This window comes from Equus caballus, chromosome 4 (assembly GCF_041296265.1).
Source record: "Equus caballus isolate H_3958 breed thoroughbred chromosome 4, TB-T2T, whole genome shotgun sequence".
Lineage (NCBI taxonomy): Eukaryota > Metazoa > Chordata > Mammalia > Perissodactyla > Equidae > Equus > Equus caballus.
In genome coordinates, this window is record NC_091687.1 from 86,416,568 (window position 1) to 86,436,006 (window position 19,439).

Sequence of the window (19,439 nt, forward strand, 5' to 3'; positions counted from 1 at the left end):
ACACTATGTAGTTTAAGAGCCTCAGTAAATAAGTTAAGGGAAGAGCTGTATACACTCAGAACTTCCTAGAGTTAAGAAGCACACATCCAACCACAAACTAAGTCCTAACTTCTAGACATAGAAGTTCCTAACAAAAGGCAGCTATCAACATTGAAAGGAGTACAACATCAATCCGAGATTACTCCTTCCCATCCTCTGTACCCTTAGAATAGGCAGAGGAGTACCCTAGCCACGTCTGTCTTCCTCAGTACTTGAATGTCTTTGATGTCTGAGAACTGGATAGAACAGACAGAGAGCTGAAAAAAGAGCCCAGTTCTTTCACACTAGCAGAGGAATCTGTTGTTGTTTTCTGTAACAGGAAATCATGGGACATTTCAGCGCAAGAAAGAGTGAACTTAAAATAGCTGTAATAGAAAAATCAGATTTAGATGATTTCATATAATAAATCTGATTTAATTTTTAATTTTTGCATACTTTTACTAATTCAAGAATGGTTTTAAACCCTGTGGGGGGGGGGCTCAGGAGGGGGTGGCATTTCTAACTATCTTCTACCTTCAAATATAACTTTCTTGAAATGAAATGAGGAAACCCAATTTGTAATCATAATAAAGGTTCTTATCTGAATCCAAAGGCAAGCTTGTTTTTCTCCCTGGAAATATAAGCTCCCAAAGGGCAGGGGGCTGCATTTTCTTATCCTTTGTGTCACTTGGTAGAGTAGAATTTTTGTCAAGGTATCCTATAAATAGCAGGGGTGATTGTAATGATGTAATTTGAATCCCACTCTTTATAACCACAAAGTAACCCAGGTAACCGTGCAAGTACAATGTTCTGCTTTACTTAGGTTGTCTTGTTCCAACATAAATGCTCTACCATGAAGCCAAGGCAGCTGTTACAAGGCAGAGACATTGATGATAGGGTCATTTGGCACACTAACATAAACTGAAAAATTAAATCTGAGCTTCCCTACATTATTGACAGGAATTACATATACCCTTGTCATACCCATTAACACATCTTGAGATCAACCAGCTAAGTATGAAAAACAACAAATGAAGAAAACAGAGCAGTAAAATTCCAGACACATTTTATACCTCTCACTGTTTATTTAGATTGCATTTTTTATAAAGAAAAGCTTGCCTACTTCTGCACATTTTCAGTTTTCTCCAGTGCATTTTATATGACAATTTCAAAATAATTTGACCAGAGATCTAGAACTATACAGGTCCCTAAATGTACAATAATCACCAAAAAACTTGCAAAGGCTACAGCAGTGGGATGTGCAACATCTTTTATCAAGTCAACAGTGATGCCAAGAAGATAAGAAGAGAGGGAAGGAGTGAATGAGAAAATCCATAGAATAAAAGGTTCATTAACTTCTGAGCAGGATGCATGAATTCATTAATGCCAACAGATTAATAGCATGGCAATATAATAAAAAGTCACTGAATACATATTTTTCTTAAAAAAATTCACAGTTAATTCACCTTACAGAGTCAAAATTTCATTATCCAAAATATATGTGTATGGAGAGTTTCTTGGTAATATTCCCCATGTCTAAGTTACTATAGTTTGCATGTAGCCAGTTTCCAGATAATAAAATAGATAAAACGTGAAGTTAAACCTTAGATGTTTATCTAGTATTTATTCTGAGTGGCAATGAATGAATGAATGTACTAGAACAGCAGAATAAAGGGTCAAAAGAAGGGAGGGCTGGGGCTGGCCCCGTGGCCGAGTGGTTAAGTTCGCGGGCTCCGCTGCAGGTGGCCCAGTGTTTCGTCGGTTCAAATCCTGGGCGCGGACATGGCACTGCTCGTCGGACCACGCTGAGGCAGCGTCCCACATGCCACAACTAGAAGAACCCACAACGAAGAATACACAACTATGTACTGGGGGCCTTTGGGGAGAAAAAGGAAAAAATAAAATCTTTAAAAAAAAAAAAAAAAGAAGGGAGGGCTGCATTTTGAAAGGGCAGAGAAGCATTATTCTGGAAATGTGTGCAGACAAGTTAGACTCACTCAAGAGATTCGGATGACAAGAGCCAGGTGGACTAAGATGTGGTCCATCTGGGCACCTCAAAAAAGAATTTTTCAATCTAGAACCTGAAATGAGGATGGGATGTACCTGAAAATCACACCAGGAGGGGATACTTTTTTAAGAACTAGAGTTAGATGAAAAAGAATCAACTGGAGATAGATACCTAAGAACTAGGAAGTGAATCCTATAGCCAACTTAAAAGATTCCATAAGGACAGATTGAATAATGAGGTTGTCTGTAGTTTACAAAGGCATACAGTTTTTTCCTGGAGATTCTGTTGAAGTAAATCTAATCTTGAATTATTCTTGCCATGTTAAAGATAGTACTGAGCTTCCCAGAGAGCAGTCAAGGGGAAAAGTTCCCTGGTCACAGGGTTGTGGTCCCTGAGGAGCACTGGAGGGTTAGAAAGTCACCAGTGACAGAACACACTCTGTGTGTCTGTCTTTGAGAGAGAGAGGAGGGAGTTGCTGATGAGCACCTGTGTTAAGTTTGATCCTCTTTTGGCAAATCTTACTCTCTGCTTATTTATATCAAAATTCTCATCATTATCATCATCAACATCATCACCCTCATCTCCAATGATTACCCAAGACTCTTGCCACACTCTTCCCAACTGTGTCTACACTTACCCCAAATACACATGAAAGTTATTAAGAATTGGAAGAACAAATTGTTTGCCCAGCCTCATACATCTGTCCTAAAAGGTCATTTAAACATTTCATCAAACCTGCGGCCCTCCGGGGAAGAATATGAGTCATGCAGCCAGCACAGCACGCCGAAGCCGGGCTTGTTGTTGGTCTCAGGGATGATGCAGACTGATCCCACAAAGATATCAGTAACAGGGACATTTTCCATCCTTGTTCAGGGGAGAAAAAGCTAAACAGTTTTCTGGACTGTACTGAATTAAACCCTCATACCAATTAATGAGACCTCTCTGGGAAGCATCAAGCCAGCATTCCCAGAATGTTGGCCATGTATTGAAATGTAAACTAACCCTCCTGAAAAAGTGGGGTAGGTGGGCATTCTAAAGCAATATGAATGATTTGGTTTTGGCTGCTCTGGATCAGCTACACCACTGCTCCCTTTCACAGGTACAAATACAGGAAAGGGCTCCTGTTTCATAAAAGTAGCTCAGACAAACGACACTCCTCAGGGTGCTGAACCCGAAGCTGGCAGCCAGCCCTTTCCTTGCACTCCAGTCGGCTGGTACTTTTCACTTCCACGGCTATCAGCTCACTTCAGACCTACGCCTTCACTCTGACTAGGGACAAAGAGAAGATCACAGTGGAAACCCTTCTGTGTGCTACAAATAAGCCTATTTAGAGTCAATGAGAAAGCCTCATTTTACACCAGTAAAAGCCTTCACAAGTTCTACTAAATCAGTAAAACTGAAATATTTCTGTGCTTTCCCTGTCCTCATTTTACATCAGTCTGAGAGGTGAAGCTCAGCAAAACATTGAATGAGATGACCTCTAAGTTTCCTTCCTTCTCTGATGTCCTCTGATTCTCTGTTGGCTACTGGGAGTTGAATTTTATCTAAATTATCACATAATCTGATGGATTCCTGAGCGCTTCTTCAGTTTTAGATAATCTCACTGCGTTCTGCTGAATCGGCATATTTGGAATCTTGGCTCTCTCTTGGCAAAAAATTGAGTATTGCTCCCATCTAACAGCGTAGCTAACATTGCCTATATTCTTTCTGAAAGATAGCTAGGTAGGAGACAGATGTAGAACATATTCCCACCTCCCACAGCAAGGCCAGGGAAAGCTTTGGTATTTCGTGAACCATCAACAAAGGGGAAAAACAAACGAGCATTTTAACGTCTTTAATGAAAGACGTTAATCATTTTCCCAAATGAAAATCTATAATTCTAACCATTTGACCACAGTGACGTAAGCAAATAAACCTGCAGCTAAAGGGTTCTATATGGGTCAATGGTTTAATGGAAAGTAATACAGGGGTGGAACAACATTATCTGTTGGTCAGAACGTTAACTCCTTTCCCAGCAAATAGCCACATCCCAATTCAGCCCACTGGTGGGACATACTGGAGAAGTGCATAAAGAAATAAGTACCATTTTGAAAAATAATACAAGTTCTACATTTAAGCTCAATGTTTTAGCCAGGGAGCATTTTGGTAACATAAGGAAGAACCACAGCAATTTGACTGGCCTTTGTGAAAGATAGGTCCACAGATAACCACCACCACCGCCTTCACCTAAATCTAGAGACAGGAAAAACTAACAATCAGCAAGAATTTTTAGAGATTAAGTTACTTGCCGAAGATCACACAGCTAACATGTAGCATTTGAATCTCTACCAACGAGACATGGAAATATAATAGAAACATCTAGTCCCTCTTAGGTCTTATGATTTAGCTAATAAACTCGCAAACACTTTGAACAGGTTTTCACTTACACAGCAAAGAAAAATGCTTAGCTACATTTCTGTCTGTCTGAGTGGTAAGTAGCACACCACCACCATCTGTAAAATAATATTTTTGTAGACTACAGGGCATGTTGTTTAAAGGAAGCTAGAGGTGAATTATTTTGATAAATTAAGGAGCCTTCTCTAATACGTGGGTTTAATAATTCTGTGACTTACATAGAAATATGTCTCAGTGAAATACTGTTGAAATGCTGTGTATCATTTTAATTTTAATAAATCAAATCACATTTTATATTCACTGGGAAGTCAGTATTTAAGAAACCTACAGTGAATCCACTTAATATAAACAATTTGTCTGTATTGCAAATATTAACCTCCTGATTTATTTTAGAATTTTAATTTTTTCATATCTTCTTAAAATGAGGCATGTTCATGTCATGTTAAATAAATCATTTCCATTTATTGATAATACATTGTATTAGGATGCTTTCAGCTGCAAATAACAGAAAATCCAATGCAAAATGGCTTTAAAATTGACAGGATTTATTATTATCTCGTATCACCAGAATGGAAGGGCATTCCAGGGCTGGTCAATTCAGAGGTTCAAAGATGTCAGCTGTGACCGTGTTTCCTTCTACTTTTCCATTATGCTATCCCCAGCATGATTCCCCTGCTGCAGATCCAGCCACCAATGGCAAACATAATACTAACCAGAAGAACAAAAAGACTCCCCATCCCCCACTCCCTGAAGGGTCCTGGAAGACTTTCCTATCTATCTCATTGACCAGAACTGTGTTACAAGTCACCCTCTCAACCAAACACTGGCAAGCAGGATAGGACCACCGTAAGTGGACCAGACCAATCAGAATTAACTAGGTTACATGGGGTGTACACTAAAACAAAACCGCTGTTTTGTTTGTCTGTCAGCCTAGACCTCTGCTGTTTAATATGATAGCCACTAGCCACATGTGGCTATTTGCATTTAAATGTAAACTATTAAAATTAAGTAAAATTTAAAATTCATTTTCTCAGTGGCACTAGCTACATTTCAAATGACCAAAAGCCACATGTGGCTAATGGCTACTCCATTGGACAACACAGATATAGAAAACTGTCCTCATCACAGAAAGTTCTATTGGACAGTGCTGACCTAGAAGAAAAGGAATTGCTGTTGGATAGGTAAGCAACAGTACCGGATGTAGGCCCCATGTAGCAGACAATAAACTTCAGGCATCCTATCTCCTCAGATCTTCCTAAGTATTAACATCATACGTTAGTCTGGACACTAGGGTGCTAGATAAGGATGGGAAAACTTAATTAGAAAGATTTTGAACTCTCCAGGAAGGGCATGGTTAAGGTCTTGATCACAGCGGGAACTCTTTCTATTTGTCGTCTCTTTCCTGTCCACAGGTCAATATCATTCTTTCAGGCCAAATTTTTCATGACAGAGAGGAACTTGACAATCTCACAGCCTCACCCCCGACCCCCAACAAGGGGGAGTGAGCTTCCTTCTTTAGTTCCAGTTTTTTTTTTTTTAAAGATTTTATTTTTTTCCTTTTTCTCCCCAAAGCCCCCGGGTACATAGTTGTATATTCTTCATTGTGGGTCCTTCTAGTTGTGGCATGTGGGACACTGCCTCAGTGTGGTTTGATGAGCAGTGCCATGTCCACACCCAGGATTCAAACCAACGAAACACTGGGCCACCTGCAGCAGAGCGCGCGAACTTAACCACTCAGCCACGGGGCCAGCCCCTAGTTCCAGTTTTAAATATCCCTTGGAGGGACTCTGATGGTCCAGCTTGGATTAAGCACCCAGCCTTAAACTAGTCAGTTGTAGCTGCAGAGACATTAGGGAGTGAATTAGGGTTGTAGATCAGAGACATGAGCTTATGGGGTCCACCCACGGATATTGAGAACAATTCCTAGAGAAAATGGAAATCCAGGGTCCTCTCCTTCAACATATTTCCTAAAGGCTGAGTCCCTCAAGCTCTGACTCAGGCCCTCTGCAATTAACAGTCCACACACTTTCTGGTTCTATCTCATGCACTTATAGCCTATTAACTCACACCTCTCTCTTCACGGCAAAACCTCTTTTCTCAGCTTCAGACTCACATAACGAACTAACTGCTTCCCAGACATCTGCAGCTGAGTATCTCATAAGTTTTTTAAATTCAGTATATCCCAAACAGAATTCATCTCCCCCATTTTCCCCAATCACACATATGTCAGGAATGCTCTCCCAACCAATGACCCAATTTCCCAATCTAAGAATCAAGGTGTCATCCACGATTTGTCCACTCCTTAAATAATTAATTGCCAAGTCCTAAATATATCTCTTAAAATATCTTTTCTATCCTTCTCTCCACCCCAGGTGCAGTAGAATCCTCATAACTCGGGCCACTATCATCTCCGGAAGAAGGACTGTAATACCTAACTAGTCTCCTTCTTCTAGTGTGATTCCTTGTCAGTGTCATGCTACAGCCAGAAGAGTCTTTCTGAAATGGAAATCCAATTATGTCACTGATCTACTTAAAACCTTTTAGTGCCTGTTCATTGCCTTTCAAAACAAATTTCAACTCCCTCAGGAGGCATATAATTATCTTACATGATCTGTCCTTTTCCGAGGTTTCCATCCTTCTTTCTTACTATTCTCCTACCCTACTGCCTACCACAGCCATGGTGAACTTGTTCGGTTCCTCAAACTGCTATCCTCTCTCTTGTCTACTGGCCTTTGTGCTTCCCTCTGTGTGAAATAATAATCCTACTGATCACCTCTTCATCTTATCTAAGTTCTGCTCATGTTTTAGTCTCAGCTCAAATGGCATCACTCTTCTCCCCTGCGCTACATTAGGTTTCCCTGATATATGCTCCCATTCACCAGCCATAACACATTTCATTGCAAGAACATGACTCAATTATTCATCTTCCCATTTGGACTTGCCCCATAAGAGCAAGTACCATTTCTGTTTTGTTCACCAACATGCCCCTGACATCTAATAGTGCCTGACAAGAAGTAGATTATAAATAAGCTGCATTCGATTCATTCATTCATTCAACAAGTATTTTAAGGAAGCCTATTTGTGCTAAATGCCATCCTAGGCACTGGGATGCAGCAGAGAACAAAACAAAGTCCATGCCCTCATGAAGTGTGTGTTCTTGTGGGGAAAAGAAATCAACAGTAGACTAACAAACAAATAAACTCACTTAAGTTGAATGAATGAACACATTCTTAACTGATATTTCCTATCATATTTTCCAAGTTGTCTTCTTCTCATTCCGTTACCTCATTAGAGGTAGTATGGCTATACAGTACTTTCTTCCCAGATAGCATAAATGTAATTTTTTAAATACAACACTACAGAGTCCTGGTATTTATAATCAGGAAGCCAAATACTCCAGTTAGAGTTTGACTGATGGACACAGGCCCATATGTGATTCTAGAATCATATTCTCATCTCTATATCAGCAGTGCAGTCAGGAATTTAAGGACAGATGAACTACCAGAAGAGTTAATTTTATTCTTAAATTATAGTAAAGGCCCTTTTAATATAGACATTTGTATTGAGCTTTTTCTCTCATTAACAATACCATTCCAACAATTAAAATATTTGTCAAACGCAAGCCAAACTAAGCCCCGCCCATCATATCTACATGATCAGAATGGAAAGCAAAAGGACAATTTGGCCATCATTTTTGACCAATGAACTAATTCAACAAACATAATGCTAAGCACATGCTAAGTCCTGAGGATACAGGCCCTGCCTACTAGAAACTTACAGATTAATCACTTCATTTTTCTAATTACTGTCTTTATCATAACATACAAACTCCTTGAGGAGAGGGACTGAAGAAGTTTATCATGTTATAGAGTTTTAACAAAAGCCACAAGTAACCAAAACATAAGACTCTCCAGGAGGTTTTCTCAATTAGCCTTAGTAAATTCTGGATGACGCTTCATTTGAAGCCTCCTTTGCCCTAATGTATCCAATTCTTTGTTCAGCTAGATAGTTCTTTTTGTTTGGATGTGTTCCTAAGAGTTTGTGGTAAATCTCTTTTATTTCATCAAGTCATAATAGCCATGGGATTCCCTCAGATCCCACAGAGATTTAAAGGAATCTCAAGGTAAAACTTCTTAGAAAATAAATATTCCTTTTGTAATGTAAATAATTAGTCCCCCTGTGTCTATCTAGACAGAGGGATATCAAATTTTCTTAGTGTTGAGACATCTGTATATTCTTTCTTTCTTTGTTTTGTTTTGTTTTAATGAGTTGGTTCCAATTGAAGTTTAATAAGCATTGAGAGAAAGACAATTTCTTCGAATGTTTCTGAACTTTCCTAATCCCTCCCTCATTCTCAGTGGCCCACATTTTACTATAAGTTTTCAAATAATTGGTTCTCAAAACTGCTTAATTGTATTGTCTATAGTCCCTTTTCCATTTCTGCATCCTTCAGTGTAATATTCCAGAGAACATGTTCATCCAGATACGTGTGACTCCTAATCAATCAAGCTCATGCTGAGTCCATTATATTCTTTGCCAAAGAGATTCCTAGACTCTTAAATTCATTTGGCTCTGTAGAATGGGTGTTCCTCTGTTTTAAGTTATTGCCTGAGAAATGTCAGAGTTTATGAACGCTTGAAGTTCACGCTAATCTGAGGGTACTTCCTTATGCTTCCACAATTGCAGCAGTATTAGTGTTTCTCAGACCAAGAGCATCAATTTGACCCCCTTTAGTAGTTAGGGAGCTTCACAGAGAGGGAATACTTAAACTTAGATGGCCATTAGGAAAACATTCAGGCCATTATACCAGGAAAAAACAACGGAAGGGTCAGTGCAACTCAGCCCCTCACTGGGCTGAGGAAGGGATTGAGGAAAGGATCAAGCGTCCAATCAGAGTTCAGTCCTACCACCACCTTCAGGTAGCTACAGGGCTATAAACAATTCACTTAGGCCAGATGGGCCTCAATTTCCTTTTCTACAAAATGATCTCTATGGACCTTTCCAGCTCCATTCTTCTACGTGTCTTTATGACTGACAGTGCAGTTTTTTAAATTTTTAGAATATTTTTGGATCCTGACATGGCAAACTTTGCAATCTACTTTGCAGATTGTGGAGATACAGGTGTATCTGTGTACATTTCTTTAAATTCAGTAATTAAGTTTCCCACTTTAAAATTTCCTAATGAGGAGACAAATACATACACACATTACTGTATCTTTATCCTTTACTGATCTAAATACTTACTGCAGAGAGTGTATCTAACACAGTCTAGTGATTGCAAATTTTTGCATTCGAAAATTTTAAGTCTTATTTAGATGATCTTCTGTAGGACATCTTGAGTTTATCAGCGATCTTTAGCACAGCTGAATATCTATTCTGCTAATTAAACATCAGGTGCTGTTGTTATCTCTATTAACTAACTCTAAGACCCCCCCGCCCCCCACCTTACTCAAAGTGTGGCCCAGGGCCCATTGATATCCGCATCACCTGGGACTGGTCAGAAATGCAAAATGCCTCACCCCAGGTCTATGAAATCAAAATCTGCATTTTAACCAGGTGCTCAGATGATTTGTTTGCGTACTAAAGTTCTAGAAGTGCTATTAGACATTATAGTGTTTCCTGCACTGCTTTAAAATAGGTGGGGTTTTTTTTCTATAACGGAATGACTAAATGAGCAAACTAACTGTCATTTAGCAAAGTGAATTGCTATAATTCAGTGCCACCAAACTTAGAGTTATAGAAGCTTACAGTTGATAGTTTCTCTAATTTCTTTTTAAATATAGTCCTAGGTCTGCTCGCATAAACGGCAAGGGGCCAGGGAACTGGATGAAAAGGTTTATTCTAAGACCCACTCACAAATACTACATATATCATTGAAAATCAAGGTGAAGAATATTAAAATCTTTACTGTTTTTTATAGGATTAGGTACCAACCAATATATTATTTTTCTTTCACTTTATAGCTGCTGATTTTCAAATTCCACAAAGCATTGCTGTCATACATAAATTATCATAAAGAGAAAAAATACATTTCAACTATGTGGTAAAAATTCTGAAATAAATAAATAATAAAATAAGCTGAGGATATAAAATTCAAACAAATTCAAATAAAACAGACGCAGATTCTAGTTGCAGCTCTAAAACTGTGATTTTTCAACAGTTCACTTAACTTCTCTGGGTTCCAATTTCTTCACCTAGAAAATGAGGGGATGATCTTGATTTTACATCCCAGCTTTAAAATTCTTAAATCCAATATGTCTGAAATCAATGCCTGTTTTGTCATCTCAGATGCATCTATTGAACTTTAGTATGGAATCTCAGAAGTAGCATAAATAAGTCATTCTGAGGTGTCTGCTATTTTACTCACTAAGAACAGGAGCATATGGGCTAATGACCACCTCATGGTGCTAATGTAAAGACATTGTCCCCAAAAGAATTTTTCTCTAGGCAAGGCAGAAATGGGGATGACAGAACACATTTTGATGCAGGAAAAGTTATCTTGGTTTCCTTTCATTCTGAATCACCAAATCAAATTGTGTAAATCCATACCCCTTGCTAACTACCCAATTAATGCTCATGGTTTCCATGAGTCCTGAGTGCACAGTTGAGAGTTTCCACCTTTCACAGCCTCCCAAAACAAACAGAGGATGGTTGAGAGGTAGTTACACCTGAAAAGTTACCTAGTTACTCTGGCAGTATAAAGTAAACTGACAGGTCTTTCAGTGGGCTAATTATTGAGCCTGCTCTTTGGTTCACTGACAGAAATTGCTTGTTTGTGGGAAGAAAAATATTTGTGCATTGCTTTTTCCACTACCGCTATTTCTATCATCATAAATAAGAATCAATAGGCCATTTCAAGTAGCATATGCTCACCACCATTTAGCATCTGAGTGTCAGCTGTATGCAGACTAAGCAGCAGTGCCCCAAACTCCAGGCTGAGGAGCAAAACCCAACAGACAGGAAAGCACTTCGGATTCAATAAGACAGTGTATATGTCTGTGTGAGCAACTCGAGGGCAAGAGTGGTCCATTCCTTGTCTCTGTATCTGTAGCACAGTGTCTGGCACAAGCTGGGCTATCCAAAATGAATAAACCAGTGAACGAAGGATGACTGAATGGATGGACGGAGGAATGAGGCAAAAGAAGGTTTTAAGATGATATATGGAACCAGCTGGATTTCTTGGCTGGGTCAGAGGATGTTGTTTTGATAAGGGCAGTTATCTACAATTCATGAGGGAGAAATGAAGGCCAAGACATAGTGCGAGTTGAGAGGGAGCCTGCCTTTGGTGAGTAGCTCAACAGCACAGAGCCAGGTCCCCACAATATTCACCATCAGACCTCCTATGGAAGACAAGAAATCAGAATGACAGCGTTAAGAAAATCAGGCAAGACCTCAAAAGAAAAAATTCTCCACTGCCAGTAAGAGTCTTGCTGAACAAAACAACGTCAGGAAGGGAATGATAAAGAAAAGATAGGGAAAAAATGAGGTGGTGAGGAAGAGTGGAACAGGAGTTCAGCCAGAAGCCTGAGGGGGGAAATAGGTGTGTGAAAAATGTGCCAAAACAGCGAGATGCGAGGAAGACCCACTATTTTCAAGGGAGGCTGTGGGTGTCTGGGTTGTGAGGACTGGAAAGGCATTAAGGCTGAGAGGAGATCAAGGGAGGGAGGGAGAGAGGGAGAGGTCAGATAAACGTCTATAAAATAACACCCATCACCACTGATAACAAGTATAAAAGAATCCTTTTTCCTTCTTGAGAAAGACAAAGGGAATTTTAAGTAGGATTAAGTAGTAGTAGCTTTCAGAACTCAGCAGCTCTCAGAAGCAATAATAACTACATAAATAGCTAAGTGGATGGTAGGAATTACTTCACTTTGGAATTTGGCCAGCATATCAAAGTTAACAGTAACATCGCATCTTTTTGAAAGCTTTCCTGAGATTTCAGGGGGAAAACTCATCTCAGAAAACTGCACCGAGTTAATCTTAGGAAGAGAATGCTCCTCACTGCTTGAAGACATTCCATCTCCTGAAAATTGTAAGACAGAAGCCCCATCCTGCTGGGAAGCACTCTCTTATCCATGTAAATACATCGCCAGTATCGTCCCCAATGGAAGCAAATAATTACATTCACAGAGTACTATCACCTAATATAAAATTTTACTCAAAACATAACCCACAACTGATGTTTTAATGCAGCAAAAAGGGCCCTGTAGATATCCCACTTCCACAGAGTTCCCCAACTTTTTGACTCATTGTGGATGATTAAAATGTGAACCTCATAAGGCCAAATTTTGAAACATCACATCTGTATACATTCACTTATGAATTAGATGGAGTTGGACAATATGGAAATATAAACAATATTTCAAGCCCTGGACACCTCTACTCATGATTATCCTGTAGTTTTTTTCCTCTTAAGTACATTTGACCACTAACATGCTAAATCATCTTCTTTCCTCCCCAAAACCAGAGATGAAAACTGAGTGTTGACAGTAATTTGAGGCACAAATATCTTTTCTCACCATCTGGAAACATTCATGTGTTACTGTTTTTTTAAAAAAAATTAAATTAGAACATTGCATTATTTATTTTCTACCCAGAGACAAGTTATTTCAGTATCACCCACAATGGAATTTGCATGAAAATCTGTTTACTGACCCTGTTCCCTAAGGGTACCCTTGCCCTAGCACTTGGAGTAAACATCATTTTCATTGCACTAGAAATAGTTCTAATTGGACAGATTGTCACAATTTTAGCAACACCCAAATAAATCAAAGGAATCTGAAGCAGACATGCCACCAAATCTGGGTTCTACCACAATCCAGTGCAGTATTTATGCCTGAAAGAAGTATCCAGTATATACCATCTACAGATGCTAAAAGGACATCTACATATACCAACGTTTTTGGAAAATATGAGTTTAGAGAAACTGGTTATTCTGAAAACAGTCTGTTAAAAAGTTGTGTGATTAGTTAATAACTAATTTCATACCAATTTTATTATACATATTAAAAAGAACTGAGTTCACCCCTTTCATTAACTGGTAGATTTTCATTAATATGGTCTAAACAACAATAGGCTATGAATGTGAAGATGATCAAATAACAATGGAATTCAGAATTAAGCACAGTGTAAAATATATGGGAATGAAAAGCACAGAAGGTATTTATAAGTAAACCCTCCTTTCAAGCCCATTATTCCTTAACATGCTCCCTCCTCTCCAATAAGCTGGACCTCCCAAATGTCCTTCACTCATCTCCGTGCCATATCATACTCGACGCTTTTGCCCTGCCAACCCACCTTTTCCCTCATCTTGGATGAATTTTACAACTTGAACTTATAGTCATACACGTTCTGAACTTCCTTAATATCTACGTCCAAATTTAGCCTTTAATTATGGGATTGTTTCCCTCTGCTATGTAAGTGTATTTTTCCCCAACTAAATTACATTATTTAAAGATGACACCTTCCTCTTAATGCCTCTCCCTAAAGTTTTTCTCAAGACCCCGCTCCACATTTAATTTCTTTTTCTCTAGTTGTTCCTTGTGAATATTATATATTTCTGGAAACACTCTTAAATGTGCCCCATCCTAAAGAAATTTCGGCAAACTTGCTTCTTTCTCAAGTTCTCCCACCATATCTACTTTCTTCCTCTACCAAACTTCTTGGAAAAGCATTCTTTCCTCTACTTCCTCTATTCTGGGTCTGCCTCAAACTCTCCCAATCTGAGTCTCTATCCCATTTCTTATCCCTCAGCCACACCTTTCTGCAGCACTGAAGCTGCGTGCACCCCATCTTCTCTCCTGGAGACTGAAGCAGCTTTGACTCTCAGTTCATCTCCTTCCCCAAACCTGCGACATTCAGTTTCCCTTCCTGGCTCCTCCCCTAGAGTCTTCAGTTGTCATCTCTCATCTCTGCTCAATCTCCTATGGCAATTGCTTCTCTGCTCTTATCTTTAACTTCCAGGTCTTCATCTCCTGTTCTCTCTGTATTTTCAGTGCTGAACTCTCTGTGGGGTCCCAGACCTTATGCTGCCACCTGCTGGGCAGTTCCATGGGGCTATCTCAGAACCAAATTCAAATTAGTCCCTGTAAATCTACAATTCATTCTGTCTTCTCTGTTAACTAATTACATCACCATTTTCCTAGACCTAGCTGGTAGAGATTTAACATTCAGAACTTCCATCACTTAGCACCACCTCCAGCATTAATCACTCACCCTGTACTATAAATACTACCTACTAGGACTCCTATCCTCTGGATTGTGCCCTAACTTTCACCTCCTTGTTTAGGCTGTCATTGCCTGTCTGTACTGGATGGGTCCTGACTGACCTTTCTCCTTTCTCTCCCCTAATCTCCAATCCTTACACTTCTACGAGAGGAATCTTCTTGAAACAGGTATCTGAGCAATGCCCTAGATGAAAAGCCTCAAGTAATTCTACCCTACAGTAGGATAAAGCCCAAACTCCTCAGCTCTGGAACTTCTAGAAAGAACTTCAAGACCTTGCATGACTGGCGCCAGATCATCGCTTTAGCCTCATCTGCCATCACTCTCCCTCTTACTCACTATCCTCACTCTCACTCACTCTAGCCTCCCTGAAATTTTTTTTTTTCTCTATGTTGAACAAAGGAGGTTTGCCCTAAATTCTAGAATGGGCTGCCATCATATCTTCACATGGCAACAACTTCTTGCTGTTGAGGTCTCATCTCAAATGTCACCTCTTTGGCGAAGCATCCTCTGACTGCACAATCTAATTGCTGCTCTTCCTGCCAATACCACCTGGTCACCCTGTCACATTTACTCTGTTGTATTTCCCATAAGTATGTTTCAGCATCTGGAAGTCTCTGTTCATTAATGTGTTTACTTATTTAGTGTCTGTCTCCTCACACAGGAATGTAAGCTTCCACAAGCACAGACCTTGTCCCCTTTCACTCACCCCAGCTCCTGGAACAATACCTGGCACGCAGGAAGCCTGGAGTTAGATCCATCCACAGCTAGCACCTATTTTCACATCCCCATCCTCACTCTGTTTATATATCTGCTCCAACATTTGTCATATTACATCTTTTATTTGAACATCTATGTCCAAAGGAAGTGAGTAGAAGGAAAGGAGGACAACAAAATATGCAGGTGAGGGGATAAAGCATATGATTATAAAATTCTCACTCAAGTTTTATAGTATTCTGAGTAGAAGATTTATGCACCTTAAAATTATCTCTAAGTTTTATGGCTTTTTGTTCATGCTATAAAGAGTATTCTTTAAATTTCACTTTCCATGTGTTAGTTAGTAATATATGTTATATAATACATATATATTTAAAAATGGATTAAAAAATGAATATTTATATTGACCTTGTATCTGTGGCCTTGCTAAATTTACCACTTGGTTTTAAGCAATTTTTAAAATCCATTAGCGTTTCTATGTACACAATCATGTTATCTGGAAATAAAAAAGTTTCATTCTTACATTAAAAAAATGCACAATATCACTATTATTTGTAAACACAAGATATATAAAGTAAAGCATCAAAAAAGTCATAGGTGCTAGAGTTACCCAGGATATAGGGGACAAGAGTTTTACAGGGGACATGGGTTGAAATAGGGAACACAGCACTGTCTTAGAACAATTTATCATGATCCATCACCCTCACTACATTTTGAGCTTCTGCAGAGCAATATCATGTCTTGCTTGTTTGTCTATATCCCACCAAACCTAATAAAGTGCCTTGCCCAAAGTAGAAATTCAATAAATGTTTTTAAAATAGAATTGAAATATCCCAGTGGTGGACACATGGCATGTGTTAAATAAATACTTGTTGGTTGACTGTAAGAACCAATAAGTACACCTAAGTTTGCTGAATGACCAGTGTACTCTCAGCTCTGCTGAGAAACTATAACAAGAGACAGAAGGAAATAGAGATACTCTCATCATTATCCGCATAGAAAAACTTCATTTCTCAGGTGGTAATAAAATAAATGCACCAAGGAAACATTTAAGTGGCTACCTGTGCATTTCTTTATATGACTGTTCCTTTTTCCATGTGATCCTAACTTGCATCCAAAATTCTCCTCCCAAAATTCTGCAAACCACACATTTCTTCGATTATTGGCAAGAGTTCGGCTTCTGAAGTATCGATCAAACCCTATTTTAAAGAAGAATGGTATGATTTTAATATTCGTTCAAAATCAAAACCAAATACTGTCAGAGCTTTTGAATGGATGTTATGCTATGTTGTGATCATTGCATGAAAAAAAACCCAAACCAGGGGCTGGCCCCGTGGCCAAGTGGTTAAGTTGGCGCGCTCTGCTGCAGCAGCCCAGGGTTCGGATCCTAGGCGCGGACGTGGCACTGCTCGTCAGGTCACATTGAGGCGGCATCCTACATGCCACAACTAGAAGGACCCACAACTAAGATATACAACTATGTATGGGGTGGTTTGGGGAGATAAAGCAGAAAAAAAAAACCCAAACCATATTAACAAATGAGGGAGAGCCAATAGCCCAGAAATAAGGCTTCTCTTATCACAAAAGCCAAGGACAATCAGTGGACAATATCTCCACCCCACCATTCACCATTCAGGCACCTGGGTCTGGGGATGAGCATCACTGGAAAGCCTGTCATTAGTGTTGTCCTCACAACCTCTCCCTCTCCTCTTCATCTTTTGGCAGCAGTGACCAGTGACCTCATGTTGAATATTCAGAGCCAGCTCAGACTTTTCTTTTTTCTTTTTTTTGAGGAAGATTAGCCCTGAGGTAACATCTGCTGCCAATCCTCCTCTTTTTGCTGAGGAAGACTGGTCCTGAGCTAACATCCATGCCCATCTTCCTCTACTTTATATGTGGGACACCGTCTTAGCATGGCTTGCCATGCAGTGTCATGTCCACACCCAGGATCCGAACCAGCGAACCCCAGGCCACCGAAGCAGAATGTGCAAACTTAACCGCTGCACCATGGGGCCAGCCCCCAGTTCAGACTTTTCTTATTCTTCTCTTTTTCTCCTAGTAGAGGTCCATATTCCTGGTTTCTATGCTTCTACCTGCCTCAAAATTTATCCGTTCTGTATGTTCCATTTTCAGCTAATTCAATAAACTAATCAGTACTAATTTAACCTTATGAAGTCATGGACAATGAGCTAAAGTGTCAGCCTGCTCAGGTAACCACCTCATTGAACAGAGACCACCTAGAAATAATGCCTTACTCCAAAGGATAATAGGAAAGGTAGGAATTTCAGTTACTGTCAAGACCATTGGAAAAGATATTTGGGAGACAGATTGCCTTTCAGAGATGCTCCACATTTTTGCTGTTGTATTTATTTATCCATAGGGTCAGCCTAGCATCATGTCTTCATTTTCTATAAAGCAAACCCTCTCCCTCCAACAATGCTGTAATCATCATATATGCCCATGGAAATATGCAAACTTAGAGGGCAACATCATAGAAATATTTAAGGCCAACTATAATTCCCTTTCTTAAAAAAAAACTAATAGATACTCTTTCTTAATAAAAAAAAATATGTTGGGTTAAATAGTTACTGTTTTGGCAATTCTGCCATCAGAGCTAAAAATTCTATCCAGAGTCAACAATAATAGGTGCATTTCATCATACGCTGCTACTCTGGTTTTGCCTTTGAGTTTTGATTCAGCTGGAATGAAACAAATTCCCTATGGTGCATCCTTACCATCAATTGATGTTCTTTTGGGCAAAATCGTCACAGCCCCTTCTGCAATCTCCTCCTGTTGATAAACGGGTGCTATTTTAGATCCCCAACTATCTGAGCCAATCCAGAGAAAATGCCCACTTTGGTTTAATTTTTTCGCTGCTTCCAATATCCTCCTATAGGAATAAAAAGAAATAAAACATACTACATTTATCAAGAAACACTACACTTATTAATCTTACAAGACTGGCGATATCAAGTTATTTACACTCAGTAGGTCACTGTTAAGCAATTAGTCAGTCATTCTAATCGCCCGAGTCTTATCATCTCCTAAGGAAACGTATTGGAGACTTTAACTCCAGCACCTGTTAATTAGCCTCATCCTTCACCTCATTCACGTCATTCTGTCTATCATCCTTATTTGTCTCATTTCTTTCAGTCCCTAGGTTTTCCCATGTAGGCATTTCAGACTGAGAAACGAGAAGGCTGTTGTGCCTCGTGCAGCAGAAGGTAGGCTATAATTGCATAAGAATATTGCAATTCCTGTGAAATCTCACAAGATTTTACATTGAACATGAAATATGCTAGAAAAAGGATGTGGGCTGCAAATCTGATCCCACATAAGGAAGAAAAGTAATCAGAACCTGATGTCATCTTCATTAGCAAACATAATCACTGCCCGAGCATTAGGTGTTTCTAGCAGGCGTTTGATGATCTTTTCAAATTCTCCAGGTCTTGGTTCACGTGGGATTTTCTGTGATTGAGCAATGCAAACACCACCTATTAAAAAAGAGAGAGAGAGAGAGAGGGATTCAGAAAGGGCATTTGTTTAATTAACCAACTTAATTAAGTTAGCTACTGTATAAAAACACATGATTCAGGACAGGATATTGTTCCTCAAAACATCTGTCATTCTCACCTAAAGCAACCATGTTTATTTGCATTATAATATATATATCAAATAAATTACATCAATTACTTAATCATACATCAGGATTGGTTTTTCTCTCCAAGTTTAAACGTTATTTTTGTGGATGTCTATAAGAAAACTAAAGAGTGCAAACTGTGTGATGAGAGTCAAGGGGTAGGAAAAAGGGCTGTTTTTGGAGCTGGCCCCGTGGCCGAGTAGTTAAGTTCGCGCACTCCGCTGCAGGCGGCCCAGTGCTTCGTCAGTTCAAATCCTGGGCACAGACATGGCACTGCTCATCAAACCACGCTGACATGCCACAACTAGAAGGACCCACAACAAAGAATATACAACTAGGTACCGGGGGACTTTGGGGAGAAAAAGGAAAAGAAATAATCTTTAAAAAAAAAAAAAGGGCTGTTTTGATTCATTTAACATAAGTCAAAGGACAAGTGCC

General features: G+C 39.3%; 1 protein-coding gene across 6 annotated transcripts in view; it reads right to left on the bottom strand.

Annotated features, from left to right (window-relative positions):
* The window catches only part of GRM8 (glutamate metabotropic receptor 8), a 710,606-nt gene that overhangs the window by 378,024 nt on the left and 313,143 nt on the right, over window positions 1–19,439 (bottom strand). For all 6 annotated transcript variants that reach the window (XM_023639611.2, XM_023639609.2, XM_023639610.2 and 3 more), the window contains exons 4-6: window positions 18,720–18,855; window positions 18,097–18,251; window positions 16,423–16,560 (exon numbers count right to left, since the gene is read on the bottom strand). In XM_023639611.2, coding sequence (XP_023495379.1) covers window positions 16,423–16,560; window positions 18,097–18,251; window positions 18,720–18,855 — 429 coding nt within the window. The remainder of the gene's footprint in view (window positions 1–16,422; window positions 16,561–18,096; window positions 18,252–18,719; window positions 18,856–19,439) is intronic.